We start from the raw sequence: 18600 nt of genomic DNA, 5'->3' as shown, positions 1-18600 counted from the left end.
GTTTTTTCCTACCTCTTTTCTCAATTAAAAGAAAAATAATTCTTTTATCTCTAGCATTTACATGAATACTGTTCCTTTACTTATGAATAAATGTCACATTGTAGACATGGTCCATGATTAAAAACAGAACAGCTGTCACAGCTTCAAGGCTTCCTCTTCCAAACCATGAAAAATAGAAAAGAAGTGCCTCTCTCCGAGAAGTTTATTAGCTTGACATTTCAAAACAATACAGCCTTCTAAAATCAAAACTAAAGACAAGAGGTAGCACTCAATGTAGACTAGACTAAAATAATAAGATTTCTAACCCATGTACATGTTCAATAAATACACCACCAGAAATTCTTCCATTTAAACAGGATCTAATCAGTCTTTTGAAGATTCCACATTAACCTGCTGAGAGCTGCAGATTTCCTTGAAGAACTTGCACAACAGCAAGCCTCAAAAGCAACAGCAACCCATATGAAAGAAGCCCCTGCACTACAGGGAACTGCAGCACAGAAGTACTGGGGATGGAGATCATCCAGGCTTGACACACACATCTCTAGCACCAACCCGACTTCAAACAGATTTGTGTAAAAGGAAGGTGGTGCAACATATCCCAGTATCTTCACAGCTTCAGCAGTTTGTTACCAGTTTACGCCCTGAATCAGGAGCGGTACTCCTGGATTAAAAAACAATAATAAAACTATGGATTGTCAAATATGAAAGAGCAAGGAAAATGCAAACATCTCTGTTATAGGAGAAATCACAATCAAATAAATGTAAATTCTACAAATTTGAAGGATTTAGCTGGGTCACTGTAACAAGTAATTAGTGGCATGCAGAGATCAAAACAAGTATTTTCTCACTGCATTGCTCACCTGATCTTTGCAAAATGGTTGAGAAGTTCCCACAAGGTCTGTTGACAGAGGAAGGTGTCTTGCAAGCGGGAGCCATCATCTAGTTGTAATGCTATCCGAACCTATAAGAACACCACAATTAATTCGTCTGAAAATTGAATGAAAACTTCTTTTTCTTCACAACTTTTTAAAATATTTTGGTGTTTCTTGTTCATCAGTGCAGGTATTCTGGCCTGAATTCCTGTTTGTTGGGATGAATGGCTCCTGAGTGTGGGGGAGGCCATCCTGGAATACTAACCAACTTTCATGGGCCCCTCTCCCCTGCCCTATGTTGAACTGCAACACATTCAGAGAAAAGCCAATGCAAACATCCCAAATAATGTGCCATCATGAGCAACAGAGGTGTTCTGTGTTATACCAGGTGAAACTTTACAGTAAGGGTCTTCACAGCTCCATAAAACAAATTCCAATAACCCAGAGATGACTGATGCAGCTGCACCATCTAAAACACCAACACAGAGCTGTCTACTTCAGCGTCATTTTGCAGAACAACTTCCATGGGACAAAACAGCTCACTTGCATATCCACACACAGAAACAATTAACACATTCCCATCCATCCCTGCTTTACTGAAGACCTAAACAACCCTTAGCAGTCTGAAGGAATGACGTTTGTAACTTGCAACTCACTAATGCTTCCTAACCACCACATTCTGACATACAATTTAAGAGTGAAGTAACAAAAAATCTCAACAATGATTCTGGTCATTAAATTATTGAGTTCTTGAACACCTGCAGAAAAAGGCAAGAGCCAGCTAGCTGCAGATTTTAACAGATCTTTTCCAACCTGGAATGTGAACATCCACATACATTATAAGGCACTACATAGTCTTTAGAGAATTGCTTCCCTATCGCTCCCCCACAAAAAAAACCAAACCAAACCAAACCAAACAAACAAACAAAACAAAAAAAAAAACCAAAAAAAAACCCCAAAAAAACCCAAGACATTTCTAAAGTGAACACAGAACACAAGCTGGGGTCAGACCCAAAGAACTTCAAACTCCTGACTGTCCCAAGGGAAAAGTTTAGCAGCTAACCAAGAGATAGAGAAGTATCTATTCTCTAGATTATTCTAGAGAATAATAATCTATTCTGCAGATTATTACGTGTTATCTTAACCTTTTAGAGAATATTCAGCCTTTTCCAGAATGTCTAACTCTCAAGTTTTCCCAGTTAGTTCACTTGTCTAAAGAAAAATCACATGAAGTCCTGCAGCCACTCGATACAACCTGGTTTCTCCAGTCAACTTTAGTTTGCAGAAGTCCACAAAAACTGGCCTTATTCCAAAGCCTGAGAAGGACATTAGGCCAAGATAGCCAAAGCCACTTTCTTTCATTCTGTGTTTTCATGTGTCCCTACTAATACTCTCAGTGCAGCCTCTCACCAAGTGCAAGCTGTGTGTGCAAGCATGAGGGCAGGAGCTACAGAGAAGCGGGAAAGTTCCAGCAATTCACTGTGATTTCCATGGAGAAATATATTTGTCATCTGCCTTGGCTCCCACCAGTCCTCACAGGACTGCAAATGCTGATCTGCTGGAGACAGGAATTTTTCTGCATAAAGGGAACAGTGGCATCATCAATAATGAGCTGACAGTTCAGTGTCATTTCATCCCACCACTAACACAATCTCCCGGTTTCTCCTACACGGGAGACAAGCTTTAGATTATTCTCAGCTACAGCAGAGCGATGACAGCTGACATCACCATTCTGTAAGAATCCAGGCCAGAAATTCAGACTACCAGTTGCATCAGTTTTTGGGCAACAGTTCAAAGCCAAACATGTCACGAAAGTCCTGTTCACTCCATTAGAAAAGTCTCTTCGAAAACCCCAGGTGCTACTTAGTATTCCAACAACCAGTGCCAATTATTGTCTAAGTTTACAAACATTTAAACAAGAGGCTGACAGCTTTAACACCAGAGCTGTACTGATGGTGCTCCTGTGGCACCTGCCCTCACAAAGGGTATTTGTTCCATTTTTCACTAAAGAACTGTCTTACAGGAAACGATGTTTTACACAAGCAAAGGCAAATCCAAAAGCTTTCTATTTTTAAAACACCAGATTTGCTGAACAAACTCATGATTAATCAAAACCGGTATTCTGTCTCTAGGGTAACTAAAGGAAAGCACACCTACTTCCACACACATAATCTTAATAGAACATACAGTAATAAAAGACACAGAATGAAATTCATCCCAATATTACTGCAGCCAGCTGGCGTGACTGAGTCTGCATCTGAACTGCCACTACATCCCAGTCACAGTCACCTGGCTGTTACAGAATTCCCTATTTTTTAACACATACTCCCTGTGGGAGGGAATTCCTTTTAGTCAATTGTTCTGTACAAAGTCTTTTCTTACACTGTGAAATTCTCCAAAGTAAAATCTGCTCAAGTTTGTGGGGCAGGGATTCTTTAGACTCCACTCTTCACATGCACATTTGCTGCATCTTCTCACCTTCATGACAGAGCAACCAGCACTCCCAGGGCAGCCTCACTTCTGTATGTTGTGCTGTTGAACTGCAACTAAATAGTAACAACTTACACTTCTTTAGCTCTTCTCTTTTGTGATCTAATGTAACAATTCCACACTATAACCCCTCTCCCAACAGTGAACAGTCCTTCTTGCCCTTTCTTGCAATACAACTTCAGGGAAAAAAAAAAATAAAATCATTGTTTTCCTTCAATACCTCCCAAACTGGATGCAAATGTCAGATAGTCATCACTGCACCATTTCAAGAGAAAGACTTTTCTCTGGAAGAAACCTCCATTCCACCACAGCATTTCAGTGAAAATTTTAAGCAGATGCTACTGGTTTGTGGTATTTTTTTAAGTAAAGACATTATTTCAAGCACAAATGTCTTTCTACCCCCAAATCAGAAAAAAGGCATGAGTGCCAAAGCAAAGAACACGGAGGTTTTACAGAGAAAAGTATGAACATCAGGGACCCCCAAGACTACGTTACAGAGTGAACTAAAGCAGAGACTGCAAAGCCTTCTCACACCACAAAGTTCACCGATCAGTTTCTCTCAGCTGCATTAACTGCCTGTAACAAACACCACTAACGCTGCTTGGCTAACAGACATTAAGAGATCAGCAGCAACAGACCTGAAACTTACATGAAAATGGAGAAACTTCTTACGAGGAAGTTAACAAATAACAAGATGACTTAGTGACAGACAAATCTCCATTGCCAGGCTACTTAAGTAAGACCACACATCATTTTTACATCATGAAAAGTTCACACTCAGTAACACCTATGCATTGCTTGAAAAGTTAGGCCTATGGCCACAGGGGTATGTATAGAAGATTTTTACGCTCCTAAAAGTGGCCATAATTTCTAGAGAAAACACCATCCAAAAGTCCTTTGCAAATAATACTAAATAGGGACATTTGGCCACTGATGAACACAGAACATGTCACTGAAGACTCTAAAGCTGTGTAAACACACCATGAACACCAATGTTGGGAAAGCAGCAAAACAAGATTCTGTAAGAATCTGAGATTTACTCAAAATCCAGAGCTGGACAACAGCAACTGAAACAGAAATTAGGAAAGGGAACTGAATTAGTCATCACTGATGTTTAACTTCTTAGCTATCCATGACCACTAGTTTTTCAGCTCCCCAAACCATCCCACTCTCCTCTAGCACAGCTGGTACCCCATGCTCATGCAGACTCTAAGTAAAGAATTTCAGCTACTTAATTACTATTTTCAAAAGCACTGCAGCCAGTCTTCAGCTGGTCTCTCACAGAGGCATTGCCCACGCCGGCCTCTTGGTCATTAGATCTGATGAGATCCTATCAGCACAACTGGTAACTGAACAAAACAGGTCACACTGTGTAAATGAACATACCGTGGTTCCAGCTCCTGCTCTGCTGGAGACTGGCACCATCTCCAGTTTGGCATTGTTGGGCAGCCTAGCAAATCTCCACTGCAAAGAGAGGTCCAACACATTCCTCTGAAACCTGAAGGAGAACACAACCTATGAGCAATACAAAGTCCAGGTATTGGACAAGAGAATTCCCAGGAGGAATTCAACAAAATCAACAAAAGCTATTCTTCACACCAAAGGAGCTGCAGTTCATAGAAGTCACAGAGAAGGGACTCAAATCTATGTTCTTCCTTTAAAGGTTTTAAAGAGATAAATAGCAACCAACTACATAGCCAAGCCTGGTTAAATACCAATGTACTCTTTTTTTTTTTTTTTTTTTTTCTTTTTTTTTTTTTTTTGTGCTACTCAGACAAACGAGTTGCAATTAAGACACCATAAAAGCGGAGGGTCAAACCCCCAGGTAAGAGGGGAGACGGGCGTTGCTGATCTGCGCTCTGGATGAGGCGCACGCGTGGGTGTCCCGTGGCAGCGGCATGGGCCCTCGCCGTGTGTCCCAGCACCGAAAGGAGCGTGCACAGGGAAACCGGGGCGAGCCGTCCTGAGCAGAGCTCAGCGTGTGTCCCGGCCCCTCGCACTCCCACCGCCCGCCGCGGGTTCCGCCGGGCCCCGGACGCGCCGCGGGCTCCGGTAGCGCCGGGCCCGGCGCGGAGAGCGGCCGCGGGCGGGGCGTCTCGCACGGCCGGGGCAGCCGGAGCCGGCCCGGCCCCGCGGACACACTCACTTCAGGCCGTACTCGCCGGGGCTGCCACCCTGCTTCCTGCAGACCTCCTCGAGGACCTGCGGAGAGAACAGAGGCGTCAAGGCCGGCCTGCGGCCCTGCCACCGCCTTCCCCTCAGCCCCCTCGCCCCGCGGACCCACCTGGAGCAGGACCGTGCCGGGCCCCACCCGCACCGTGACCCGCCGCCCGCTGGGCGCCAGCACCGACACCGCGGCGCCGCCCCCGCCCGCCGCCGCCATCTTCCCCTGCCGTGCCAGCCCCGCGCGGCCGGGGCGGAGCCGTCCCGGGGCCGTCCCGCTGCCGGCCCGCCCCGCCGCGTCGCGCCCCGACCGCACCGGAGGGGAGGAGGACGGGGCCGCTGGCTCGGCCCGGCCCGGCCCGGCGGCTGCGGAAGCGAGCGGTCGCGGACGGTCCCGGCCTGGCGGAGCCGGCCCGCGGCGGGACGGGCCGGCGGCTCTGCGGGCGGAGCAGAGCGGGGCGGTTCGCCCGGGGCGCGAGGGGGGCTGGCGGCGGCGGCCCCTGGACACGGCGCACGGTGGGCGGCCCGGGCGGCTTCCCCGGCGCTGGGCGGGGGCTGCCCCCGGCCCTGCCCGCCGGGCCGCGGTGGGGGCGGCTCCGGAGCCGCCGCCGTCTCGCAGCCCCGCGGGGAGCGGGACGGGAGCCAGGCCCACCTCCCGCTGTGGCTGTCGGCGCCTGTGTTGTCCCTTGGGTTTCCAGTGTCGGGATCCTCCCCCAGGGAAATAAAACATTTTCAAACATTTTCTCGTTTTACCGAGACCCTGGCCGGCAGCGCAGGCGGCGACCCCTAACCGAGGGCCGGCCGGCCCGGGCATCCCCAGGCAGCGCCGGGGCCAGAAATGCCTTGGGCAGAAGGGTTCGGATCTCCCTCCCAAGCAGTGGTACCGAAAATCCTTGCGCCTACAGGGAAGGCTCTCCTGGGCCAAATAACAGCCCTGGGAACGCCGCGTGTCTCAGGGGAATGGGGACCGTCCTGCCGCCTTCCCCGTGCCACGGGAGTGTCCCGGCAGTGCCCAACAACCGGGACGCCGTTGGTCAGACAAAGCACGGCATCCTGGTGCCCCTGAGAGACGCTTCTTCTGGCAAAAAAAAGAGAAAAAAGTTCATTTGGAACCTCGTGGTCAGTGCTGCAAACTCAGATGGTCAGGAGACATGGCTGCAGCCAAGGAACCGAAATTATCATACATTTCACAACACACAATTTCCCAGAGACTTTATTTCATTTATGGGTTTCCCCTTCAGTCTCAGCATGGCCTCTGCATCAAAGGCACTCTCAGATTCGATGACAGTCTGTTTAGTTTGCTATCATAGAAAGACAACAAAACAACTCACCAAAAAAAAACCTAAAAAACAAAACAAAACAAAACAAAAACAGAAACAAAGCGAAACAAAAAAAAAAACCCACAGTAAAAAACCCCAACAAACAAAACCCAAAACTTTTAGTTTGAGTAACCACTGGAATTTATTTAGCCAAAGTTGTAACCACATTCCAAATACTTTCTCCTTTCTCTACTTCTTCTATATTTATCCTATATGTTAAGTCTCCACCTCTACCCCAGCACCCACAAAAATGTCTGGTTTGCTTGGCTTATAAAAGAAAAGATCCTTTCAAGACACTTTTATGAAAGATAACACTTGCTTGTGTTAACCATATCAGCAGTGTCAGAGATGGGAGAAACATGGGAATTTTAATGATGGATTAAATAGCTTATGGATGCGGATTCCAAAGTCCACCCATTGGGCACTATCATTGCCATCACATTTATAGAGCTACAGTGTTCAGGATATTTAGTTTTCTACCTTTTCAATTGTGTTATGCTGTAAATATACATGAAGAGGTGTGAGCATTTAAGGGAAAGATTTTCTCAAAGTTGACACACTTGTCTAAATAAGGGTGCAACAAATATCTGATATTCAAGTCAGATAGTCGGACTTCTTTAAAAGACGGAGAGATCCAAAGCTCTGCAATTATCTCACGCATAATGAAGATATCCCATTCTTCCACTAATTAATACTTCTGCTGGAGGCGAATAAGCAATTAAGATGATTTTGTTAACTGCAGTGACTATCCCCTACTCAGGCAGAGCAGCCATTCCAATCTGAAAGATGCACTTTGGGTTTCATGGCCCAAAACACTGGTCTCATTTCTGGATGGGTGTAGCTCCTATTTGATGTCTGAAGCAGGCAGCTGTTTCATCTTTTGCACCTTTTTTGCATCTGGAAGTGACACATCCCTGACAGAAATGTTGCTCCTGTTAAAAAGACACCAATGTAATTTGAGCTGAACATTGCTAAATTGTAGGATTAGAGGTGATTGTGATTATTAATAGTACGTCATAATCATAGAGTTGCATGGAGGAGAAGGGTCACATTTCATACCCAGAGCCACTTCTAATCTCAAATATTTATCTGAAATTAGAAGCATCAGGAGAGAAATGGGGGAGGTGGTTACAACCTGGAGTCCATTAAAAGGCCACAAAGAAAGAGGATCTCATTTGGGAATGGCTGAAAACACCCTTATATCTGATTTCTGCCACTGTCAGGCTGGAGGATGCATGCAAATCTACCAGATGAGCCCCAGCCAAACATCCTCCAAAAATTCGTCTTAAATTGCATTTTTTTGGTGATTAGAGTGAACACACTGCATAATGACTTTCCCTAATCCCACTTTTCAGGCAGCTGGTGCTTTGCATTCAATACATAGCCCTGGCACTGTCTGCATCTGCATTGTCACAGGCATACAGGGAATAACACATATTTGCTTCTTCATAAAACCTCACCTGCTTTTATTTTTTATTTCTTCTTTCAAAATGAACAGGAAATTAGCTGTGAACATCTAGAAATGTAGTAACAAGCTCCAAAACATGATGCAGGACAAGCTGCTTATCATTTTAACAATAATTCTGGAGTGTTTCAAGAGATGGTTCCTACCAGAGCATCACCCAGCACATCACATCACATCTGTTCCCAGGTTTTAAGAGGGCTCCACTGCTCTCCTGGAGCTCTTTGCAACCCCTGGCCTTGGGAGGAGGCAGCAGTAGCATGACTGTGTGAAAGCAGGATTCTGGTGAGTGGTGCTGTAAGGGGTGATTTACACACAACACAAGACCCAGGCAATGAGCCAGGGAGCTCGGTCTGAGCCAGGGCTGCAGCGTGGCTCAAATCAGGAATGAGAGGTGGCTATGAAGGGGAACCACACCTGAGGCACAAGCCCCTACACACGAGCCAGGTGTCACCCTCTTGGTACCTGGGTTTCCTTGGTAAACATCTAGAGGGCCAGTGCAGGGGCTGCCTTGGTCCTGGCAGGGTGTGAGGGAATTCAGAACTGCCTCATAAGCTTTGGTACAGCATACTCCAACACACTGGACATATGGGGACATAGCACATAGTGGAACACCTTATGCAGGACATTTCACTTTCAAGGGTATTAAATGAAAATAATACCTCCCACAACGTTATTCTCAATCATTAAGTCTCCTGCTTGCCTCCTATGTGCTTCACTCCTACCAATAAAAATGCCAAATCTCCAGTGCCTGGAGCAGGACTCCAATTCTTTCAGCTTTCTCTGGGCTTCTTTTTGCACTGAGGCCAATCTATTCAATGTAAGGAGGCTACTTAACCAAGAGATTAAAACTCAATGAACCTCTCATGCTGAACTATTATAAAATTCCCTAAAATATGTGTCACTTTGATGTTCATTCAAGTTCAGTATGTCAAGGAGTTGAACGGTACCAGATTTAAATGTTTAGAGATCAGAAAGGCTGTTACACCAGACCTACAGACTTACATTCTTCCTCATAGCCCCTTGCTCAGCCATGAAAAGTAATACAACATTTTCCTGAGCTTTGGAAGGATAGCAAGAGTGCTCTGAATGAACTCTCCCCTGAGTGACCTGAACCAGAGGTCAGAAAGCTGAAGAGGGCTCAGTAAAGCCAAACCACATAAAACTTGAATTTCTTTGCTTCACTTCTCAGGACAAAGATCTGCAACTTTAACCTGCATTCCTCTCTGCCAGAAGATGCCTCCCTGGTGCATCATAATCAGTCAGCCCTCAATGCGCCAGCTGGTTACCAAGCAAGGCATTACAGAGTGCAGGAACTCAGCCCTCCGTGGAGAGAAAGAGCAGGGACACCAGGAGGAATGCAAGCCTGGCAACGGGAGGCACAGCAGCTTTGCTGTGAAGGATGCAGCTCAGCAGTCTCACCCCTCCTGGTTTCGTGCTGTGAGGTGCCCAAGTTGTTTATGCCATCGTTTCCAGGGATCCTGGAGCACTCCGAGGACTCAGTGCTTCAGACTGCGCACTAACTGACCAGGTTCCAGATAAAGCTCTGCTCGGGCTGACTGACGAGCTCTTTAACTTGCCATAACTAGCCATAAGTAGCCTCGGTGATCCATTGCTGGGACCTGGCAGGGACAGTGAGCAAGGGAGGTTTAGGCCATGGCAGAGAAAGATACAGCGATGCAGAAATGTGCTGGGACCTAAAACTTATCAGGAGTGAACATAGTGCACCTGAGGAGGTGCACAGTCAATTGAGTAGCTTTTCTTGGCTTTAAAGATACTGCTGTCAGTATTAGCACTTAAATAAAACATTTGAGGGTAAAAGTCTTAGTGAGAACAGAGCAAGAACTGAGAGTACGTAAGAGTAACTGAAAGATAAAAAAACCAACATAGCAAGCAAACCAAAACCACATGCTACGTGTGTAGGAAACATAGAGCTGAGCCTACATTCAGAAAGTCCAAACACAGTAAGGTAAAAAATGTAGTTGCAGCAGTTGGACAGCCCTAATTCCAGCTTGACAAAAAAAAAAAACCTTCCACGTGCTATTTTAAGATTATACTATTTTCACCTTTTCTGATCCCAGATAGATTATATTTCCCAGTAAAGACAATCCTCCTGTTCCTTTCTGGAGGGCTGGTGAGGAGCGTATTATTCAAAGCGTAGTATTTTCTCTGGTTTTCCTCGGTGTTTAACTGCGAGGTCTGCAATAAGGCCATTTCCAGGGAATTCTCCCTCTCCCAGATGACCAGCACTCTGGTGACAACACGGCTTTTTCTCCAGGATTTTTCTTGCAATTCCTGGAAACGTCCGGGCCCCGGGGGAGAGCGGCCGGCGGTAAACCTCGGGAGCTGCGGGGAGCAACAGGGCGCAGCCTCTACGGCGCGGAGACTCCGACCCCCGGGCGGCGGCGGCGGCGGCGGCGGCCGGGGGCTGCGGGGGGCCGTTACCGCCGCCTCCGGCCCGCCGTGGCTCCGGCGCGCCCGGGGCCTCCGCGTCCCCTCCCGTTCCCGGCTGCAGCATCCTCCGGCCGGGGGCGAGCTGCCGCCGGCCCCGGGCACCCGCGGAAGCCGAGCAGACCGGACGCCGATGTCGGGGACCACAGGGCCGCTTCTCGCTGCCGTGCGGGAGCCGGGGCCAGGCTGGAGCGCGGCATCGCGGGCCGGCGTGCGGGATCCCGCACGGGAGCGCCCGGGGGGCGCGGGGCTGAGCTCCGCCGGTGGAGAGGCGGCGGCACGTCCCGGGGCGGGGCGGGCAGTGCCGCCGACGCGGAGCCGGGGAGGAGCTGCCGTCGGGGCTCTGGGGGGAGAGGGGCGGGCCGGGGGGCGCGGCGCGGGCCTGGGGCGCCGCCACGGGGGCTGCCACGTGCGGGGTCTCGCGCTCGGGCGGCCCGGCCGCCCCCCCGGCCGCGGGGAGAGGCCGCCCCGGGCCCCCGCCGCCCTGCGGGCGAGGCTGTCGGGCGCCGCCGCCACCGCCGCGGCCCCGGCGCCGGCAGGGGCGGCGATGGCGTCGCCGTCGAGCGCGGGGCGCGCCCCGACGGAGCGGCCCACCGTGCCGGTGCGGTGCGGCGCAGACCCCCCGCTCCCTCCGCCTCGCTCCGAGGGGGCGGAGGGCAGGGCAGGGCAGGGCGGGGGCTGGCCGGCTGCTGCCCCACGCGGCGCCCGGGCTGGCGGCGCCCCCGGCGCGCTCCCCGCGCACTCCGTGCCCTTCTGTCATGCTCGCCGCCTGGGAGCGGGCGGCGGGCTCCTGTGCCGGCAGCCGCGCCGCCGAGCCCGCGCCGCCGGCGCTGCCCTCTTCGCCCACCGCCGCCGACCCCCGTCCCCGCGGGTGGCGCGGCGGGGCGCGGCGGAGCGCGGGCGGCGCTGCCCGCCGCCGGGGACTGGCTGCTGCCGCGGCGAACGGCGGGTGGCGGCGGGCGGCGATGGGCACGGCGGCGGTGCACCTCCTGCTGCTGCTGGGGCTGCTGCACGCCGGGCCCGGCGGCGAGGGCAGGAAGGGCTGGCGGCGGCGAGGCCCGGCGGTCCGCGAGCGCGGCGAGGCGGCGGCGGCGGCGGCAGCCGAGAGTTTCCCGCTGGACTTCACCGCCGTGGAGGGCAACATGGACAGCTTCATGGCGCAGGTCAAGAGCCTGGCGCAGTCGCTGTACCCCTGCTCGGCCCAGGCGCTGCCGCACGACCTGCGCCTGCACCTCCTGCACAACGCCTCGGTCACCTGCAACGACGGCAGCCCGGCCGGGTGAGTCCCCGCGCCGCGCCGGCCCCTCCGGGCGCCCCGGGGCTGCCCCGCGCGTCCGCCGCCGCCGCCGCCGCCGCCGCTCCCCCGGCCCGGCCCCGAGGGCTGCGGCGCCACCGCGCGGCGGCGCGCGGCACCGGCGGCGACAGGTGCAGCGAGCGCCTCCCGGGCGGCGGCCCCGGCTCGAGCGGCAGCGGAGCGGCGCGGCCGGGCCCGGCTCCCGCTGAGGCGCTGCCCCTTGTCTGTGCCCGCAGCTACTACCTGAAGGAGTCCAAAGGCAGTCGGCGCTGGCTGCTGTTCCTGGAAGGTGAGCGCCGGCGCCCCCGACTTCCGCCACGGCGGCCACGAGCGGGGCGGCGACCCGAGGCTGCCCTCGGTGCCCCGGCCCCCGAGGGCCGCCGTCCCTCGGCCGCGAGACCCCGGCCCTGCGGGGCAGCTGACCCCTGTCCCCTCGCCAGGAGGGTGGTACTGCTTCAACAGGGAGAACTGCGACACCCGCTACGACACCATGCGGCGGCTGATGAGCTCCCGGGAGTGGCCCGCGACCCGCGTGGGTGAGTCGCCCCCTCCGCCCCGTGGGGCAGCCCCGAGGCACCGGGACCGGGACCGGGCTGAGGCAGCGCCCGCCGTCACCACCCCGGACCCGTCACCACCCCGGACGGTGCCCGGTTGCTGCCCCGCGGTGATCCCGTGCCGCGGGCGCTGGCAGGCTCTGGGTGCGCAGGTACCGCCGGTAATGAGTGCTGCTCTCTTCGCTCTCTTCTCGTGCTGCAGCCTCCCGGGCACCCAAACCTCCGTCACTCACACAGATCGTCTGAGTGTATTGGAATTTACCTGCTAGGATTTGTCTTTTGGGGAGGTACTTAAATAGGCATCGCAGGTCTTTTCTGTGCTACAAGAAGCTTCTAGACGGGTTTCATCTGTAGCATGAATCAAATTCTGAGTGTTAAATCTGCCTAAGGGCAAATTTAGAAATGTTCCTTCCACTTCCCTTGCCGATGTTTTTCATCATGGATGTTTGTTTTCTGTGTGGTCAGAGGTCTTGCATGAGGCTCCTACGATTCCTCTGAAATCACAGACTGTCATCTGTATGTTTTTTGTTTCTTTCTGCCCATCTGCAGGAACTGGGATCCTCTCCTCTCAGCCAGAAGAAAATCCCCACTGGTGGAATGCAAACATGGTGTAAGGAGGGACAACGGAGGGAAATAGCTTTATACTTAAACAGCATCTCCTGCCTTTTAGGCTAGCAAGAGTGCTGCAGAGACAGGTTAAGACTAATACTTGGAAAAGGAAATTGTGTGATTCCTCATTTACTTCAGCTCTCTAACACTTAAAGCTGACAAAGTCGAGAAACTCAGGTTCAATCTCCTTGGAGTTGTGGGGTAATCTAATGAAGAAAAACTGGGGATAGCTTAGAGAGCCTTCTCAAACAGCTGCAGTGGTGAATCCATCGTGAGTGCTGGGCTGATAGCGTGTTACACATCTGACAATTTGAGAAGAATGTGGAGCAGCTCTCCTAGTTCAAAGAAGAGAAATGAGAGACACCAGTTTATATATGCATCTATACAGAAGGGATGTTAATTTGTCTTCTGCAAAACAGAGACATGTGAAGTTAATTCCTGCAAAAACCTCCAGTGGTTGCAGTCAGCATTTACACTGCACTGACTAGAGTCTTCTCATTTTTCGTGTGAAAAACGGAAGCATAGAGAGTTGCCCTGTGACAGGCCATCCACTGTGTTGGCAGAATAGCTGAGAGCAAAGTCATGCTCCATCGTTCTGTCCCCTGAGCTTAGTGATTCAATTAGATTGATAAAATACATGTTATTTATTGATTTAACTCAGTAAAACTATTAGTGTTCAGGAGAAAATTCAAGAAAGTTACGATTGTCACTTGGTGTGCAGGAAGGTAAGTTGTCGAGCTGGACAGAAACTTTTCCCTTTTCCCCTTCCCTTTTCCCCAGGATTTATTTTTCTTCCAGTTAAGTGACCGCATCCTCACCCTGTTGTGCGTGTCAGAGGCACAGCAGGACTCACACAGCTCTCTCTTACAGATTCATCCCATATTGCTCAAGTGATGTTTGGAGCGGTGCCTCTTCCAAGTCTGAGAAAAGTGAGTGTTGCTGATGGGCCCTTGCTGCCCCAGACATCACACATTAAAGGATGTGGCCAGACTTCTGTGAAACCACGCGGACGAGAAACAGGCTTTTTCTTGCTGAAGGGCAGGAAAGAATATCAAGCTACTTCCAGATAAAACATCCTGATCTCTTTAGCTCAGGCTGTTTTGACATAGTTCAGAGCCACTGCTTGAAGAGATGTTACACTGATGCAGTATGCAAGGATTAGAAGACCAGAATTCCTTTTAGATGAATCTCCAGGTTCCAGCACGTAGCAAATTAATTGGACCATGGACTGTTGCATGTAACTTTAGCACGGCTGACCTGAGAGGCAGGACTGGGAATTTAGTGTCAGACTTTAATCAGGAAGATATTTGGCCTTAGGCAGGAGCCGTTGTGTGTCAAGCTGAAGCTGTCTGCAGGTTTCTTTGGGAAACAGCATCGTTCATATTAAAGCAGGCTGCATTGCCATCCACTGTCATTCCAGTGGTGTCACAGTAAGGGAGGGACCTTTCCACTCCATCCCAGCTCCTTGGCACTGTTCCTGTGGAGCAGTTACACATCAGCAGCCACGGATGGAAGCAGTGTCTCTGTACATGTAACATCTTGTGAACCATTGCTTCTCTGAATTGGCTTGATGAACTGGGAAGAAGGGGAAGCAGTAAGTTGGAACTGAGATTCCAGGTGGTAGGAAGGTCTGTGTGTGTTTCTGCAGCATCTTCCTTCTTGTTTTCCTTTTCCAAAGTTGCTCATTTCTAAGCACAGTCGTAGGAAGGTACTTGTGTAATTGAGTTCACATGGTTCTCTTTCAGGGCAGCACATCTTGTACAAGGTGGGAGCAGATCTCTTGTTAGGTGTACTTCATATAGGTGGATAAAATGAGCCTGAGTTTAGGTTTCTAATCCTTTTGCAAAGTTCTTAAGCATTTTCAGAGAGGAAATAGAAGTCTGGGCCTAGACAGGAAGCAATTTTGTTGACACTGAGCTGTCTTCCAGATGAATATGCCTTCATGGGAGCCCTGATCATACAGGAGGTTATAAAGGAGCTGGTGGGAAAAGGCCTGAGCACTGCAAAAGTCTTGCTGCTAGCAGGGAGCAGGTAGGTATCCACAGGATTCTGTTTCGTGAAGACAGAAGGTTTCCACAGTAGGAAGCTGTTAAGGGATGAGGTCCAGCAGCTCCTGAAACATTTCTCCTAGGAGTACAGTAACACTAACAGCAAACCCTGTATCTCTGGTCAGTTTTCTCATGTCTGCACCAAGAATTCTGGTTCCTGTTGGCCCATATCCTGAGACACACACCTGTGAATTGATTCAGGACACCAAAATAAAAACCAAATTTGCCTCGCACAGGTGCTCTGGATCATCCTGTGTTGCATAAAGCTCTGCTACACCCAGTGTATTACTGAGGGTGTAATAGAGAAGTTGCTAAGAGTGAATTCGTCTCACTTCAGATTCTTTTCATTTTTGAGCAGCCAACCCCCTTGGAAATGATAGAGAGCACATGTATTTCCCAGGAAAGAGAGTAACAACTGGACTTTGTTTCTGAGCTTGCAGATTATTACTCAGCACTGGCTTTATTTCTGAGTGTTGCAAAGCAAGGAAATAGTGTGGTGTCTCCCAAGTTGGTGGTGAATGGTTGGGTGTCTCTGCTGTGGCAGATGCAGGTGTTTGCAGCACGTCACTGCTGAGGAAGGTGTGTCTGCCCGCAAGGTCTGTAGCACCCTGTGCCCCTCGTGACTGCAGTGCTGGTGTTGCTGTTGCAGTGCTGGAGGGACAGGAGTGCTCCTGAACGTGGATCGGGTGGCAGAGCAGCTGGAGGAGATGGGTTACCAAGGGATTCAGGTGCGAGGCTTGGCAGACTCTGGATGGTTCCTGGATAACAAACAGTACCGCAGGACCGACTGCATCGATACCATAACGTGTGCGCCAACAGAGGCCATCAGGAGAGGAATAAGGTACAGTCAGGTGCTCTCAAGTGCACTGCTGTGAGTGGTTAGAGTGTGGAAAAAATGTTCTCCTTCGCTGTGTTCCTTCGTTTTGATACTTAAGGAGTAGTTGTTGTCTACATCAGTGTGTTTACAATGATTTTATTGGAAAAGGCAATAAAGTCTAAATGTTCAAAAGAATGTGTACAGTTACAGATGCTCTAAAATGTGTTGATGGGACAGTGCTGCCAAGAAAGCTGTTCTATCAGTTGAAATTCTAGTCAGAACAGGAACTATGATCTGGAGAGGATGCATTGTTAGGGTTGCCCTGTGCCTCCCATTCTTTTATTGCTTTCTCCTCTAGATACTGGAATGGCGTTGTTCCCGAACGCTGTAAGCTGCAGTTTAAAGAGGGAGAGGAATGGAATTGCTTTTTTGGATATAAGATTTACCCCACTCTTCGATGTAAGTACCAAAGGAGAGAGATCAAATGGTTTAGGGTTCCCTCTGTATTTGTAACTAACTTGGAGCATTCCCTTTTCAAAACTTTTTGTCTTTCCAGGCCCAGTCTTTGTTGTCCAGTGGCTGTTCGATGAGGCCCAGCTTACTGTAGACAATGTGCACCTCACTGGCCAGCCTGTTCAGGAAGGACAGTGGCTCTACATCCAGAATTTAGGTAGAGAGCTGAGAAACACCTTGAAGGATGTGACGTAAGTGTTTCATTGAGAAAAACCTGGCGTATTTGTTTCTAAATGATGTTCTTATCTAGTTCCTTGTGTTCCCAGATCTCTGCTGAAAAAGGAGAGCTGTAAATGTGGTAACTATTAGTTCATCTACATCAAGAATCTTGCCTTTTTCATTTTTGTGTAAAATTCCACTCTTTCCCTAGTCTGGAAGGTTCAATTCAGCAGGACTTACTTTGTCCTTCAAGACATAACCCATGTTTCTGTTTTCCTTTAGTGCAAGCTTTGCTCCTGCCTGTTTGTCCCACGAGATCATCACACGCAAGTAAGTGCTTGTGCAGATCCTGCAGAGGTGAACAGGGGTGGGAATGACCCTGTCCTGGCAGCCTGACCCCTCTGATGTGATCTGTACTGTTTGTCTTTGCAGTCATTGGACTGACATCCAGGTGAAGGGGACATCATTGCCCCGTGCCCTGCACTGCTGGGATCGGAGCCTCCACGAGAGCAACAAGAATGGGAAGGCTCCTCTGAAAGGCTGCCCAATTCACCTGATTGACAGCTGTCCATGGCCTCACTGCAACCCCTCGTGCCCCACAATCAGGGACCAGTTCACAGGGCAGGAGATGAATGTGATCCAGTTCCTCATGCACATGGGTTTTGATGTTCAGAAGATGGCACAGCAGCAGGGCCTGGAGCCGAGTAAACTCCTGGGGATGCTCAGCAGTGGTAACTAGAAAGGTCAGAGGGGCAGAGATTAGATCAGGAGGAGAGAGACTCTCAGCCCTTCTCCCAAACTTTCTGATCTTCTCCCTAATGTTCCTGCAGGCAGATGCATGCTCATACCCATGGCACACTCACACCTGTGCACTCACATGCTCCCATATCTTGCACGCTTATGGTGTGTCAAGAAAAAAAAAGAAAAAAAAAAAGGCAAGCAGCAATTTCTTGCTTACATTGTTTGGCTGGAACTTGTTCCCTCCCTCCAAACTCTAGGGCTGAGTTTCAGCTGGTCACATCCTCTTCCTGTGCTACACAAGGCAATCAGATACAGGGAGTAGCAAAGCCATAAATAGCAGCGATGAGAACCTTCCCCAGATCTGGGACATCTTCCCTTGCCATCAGTTTTACATCATAGACTTGTTACAAGTGGTGAAAAAAGCAAGCACTGGATTTCTTCTGTCCAACTAGGAGCGAAGGAATGATTGCATTACTTCCTGGAGGTTAGCATCTCATGCTGAATCACAGTACACAGACCCAGGACACGTGCTAGGGATGGACACTCTTGTACTCAATTTATTCATATTATTTTATAAAATGACTTTTTAATTACTTTTTTAAACTAAGCAAGAAATATAAAGGATATTGTAACATATTTTTTTTTAATAATGAAGAAACCTCTTGCTACTTTGGCAACATGGACATATTTATTTTAATATGTAAAACGCTATTTATAAGGGCTGACCAGAGAACCATACCTATATCTTTGTAAAGTTGTATATGCTGCTCATTTGGATGGGTTATCCTGATGGTCACTTGTGCCTGGGAGAGGGCTAAGGGTGGTGTTAAAGTTTTGTATTAATTAGATTTCTGTGTTTCCCTTGCAGTGTGCCTTTGTTTCTTGATGTTTCATTGTTTCTCTGATGAAGAGGTTGTAATATAAGGTTTAGTACAGAGACTTTCACCCAGCACCTGATGTTTGCAGACTTTCACTATGATTTCCCAGTAGTCCAGGGCATTGCACTGTAAGGTGGAGGGAGATCTGGCTTTGTTGCAAAGCCTCTCTCCCAGTGAGGGAAATGTTTGATCCGAGCATCAGAAGCATTTGGAGCAGAAAGGGCAGAGAA

General features: G+C 49.8%; 2 protein-coding genes across 4 annotated transcripts in view; one reads left to right on the top strand and one right to left on the bottom strand.

Annotated features, from left to right (window-relative positions):
• Window positions 1-5942, bottom strand: part of ASPSCR1 (ASPSCR1 tether for SLC2A4, UBX domain containing) — a 33121-nt gene extending 27179 nt beyond the window's left edge. For 2 of the 3 annotated variants that reach the window (XR_011683090.1, XR_011683091.1), the window contains exons 1-4: window positions 5647-5942; window positions 5509-5564; window positions 4749-4860; window positions 861-961 (exon numbers count right to left, since the gene is read on the bottom strand). Coding sequence is in view for 1 of the 3 variants with exons in the window: in XM_071451463.1 (XP_071307564.1) it covers window positions 861-961; window positions 4749-4860; window positions 5509-5564; window positions 5647-5745 (368 nt within the window). In the remaining 2 variants the exon portion in view is untranslated. The remainder of the gene's footprint in view (window positions 1-860; window positions 962-4748; window positions 4861-5508; window positions 5565-5646) is intronic. The other variant, XM_071451463.1, reaches the window with a different exon arrangement.
• Window positions 5943-11427: 5485 nt separating this feature from the next.
• NOTUM (notum, palmitoleoyl-protein carboxylesterase) lies at window positions 11428-18359 on the top strand. Its single transcript, XM_071451464.1, has 11 exons — window positions 11428-12036; window positions 12288-12340; window positions 12492-12587; window positions 13155-13215; window positions 14085-14143; window positions 15143-15245; window positions 15912-16103; window positions 16438-16538; window positions 16636-16783; window positions 17034-17081; window positions 17184-18359. The coding sequence occupies exons 1-11, from the start codon at window positions 11516-11518 to the stop codon at window positions 17488-17490; spliced, it is 1689 nt and encodes a 562-aa protein (XP_071307565.1). The 5' UTR covers window positions 11428-11515; the 3' UTR covers window positions 17491-18359.
• Window positions 18360-18600: the final 241 nt, after the last annotated feature.

Source organism: Agelaius tricolor, unplaced genomic scaffold (assembly GCF_023055355.1).
Source record: "Agelaius tricolor isolate 1412-34295 unplaced genomic scaffold, bAgeTri1.0.p SCAF_32, whole genome shotgun sequence".
Classification (NCBI taxonomy): domain Eukaryota; kingdom Metazoa; phylum Chordata; class Aves; order Passeriformes; family Icteridae; genus Agelaius; species Agelaius tricolor.
This window is presented reverse-complemented; position numbering and strand designations above follow the sequence as displayed.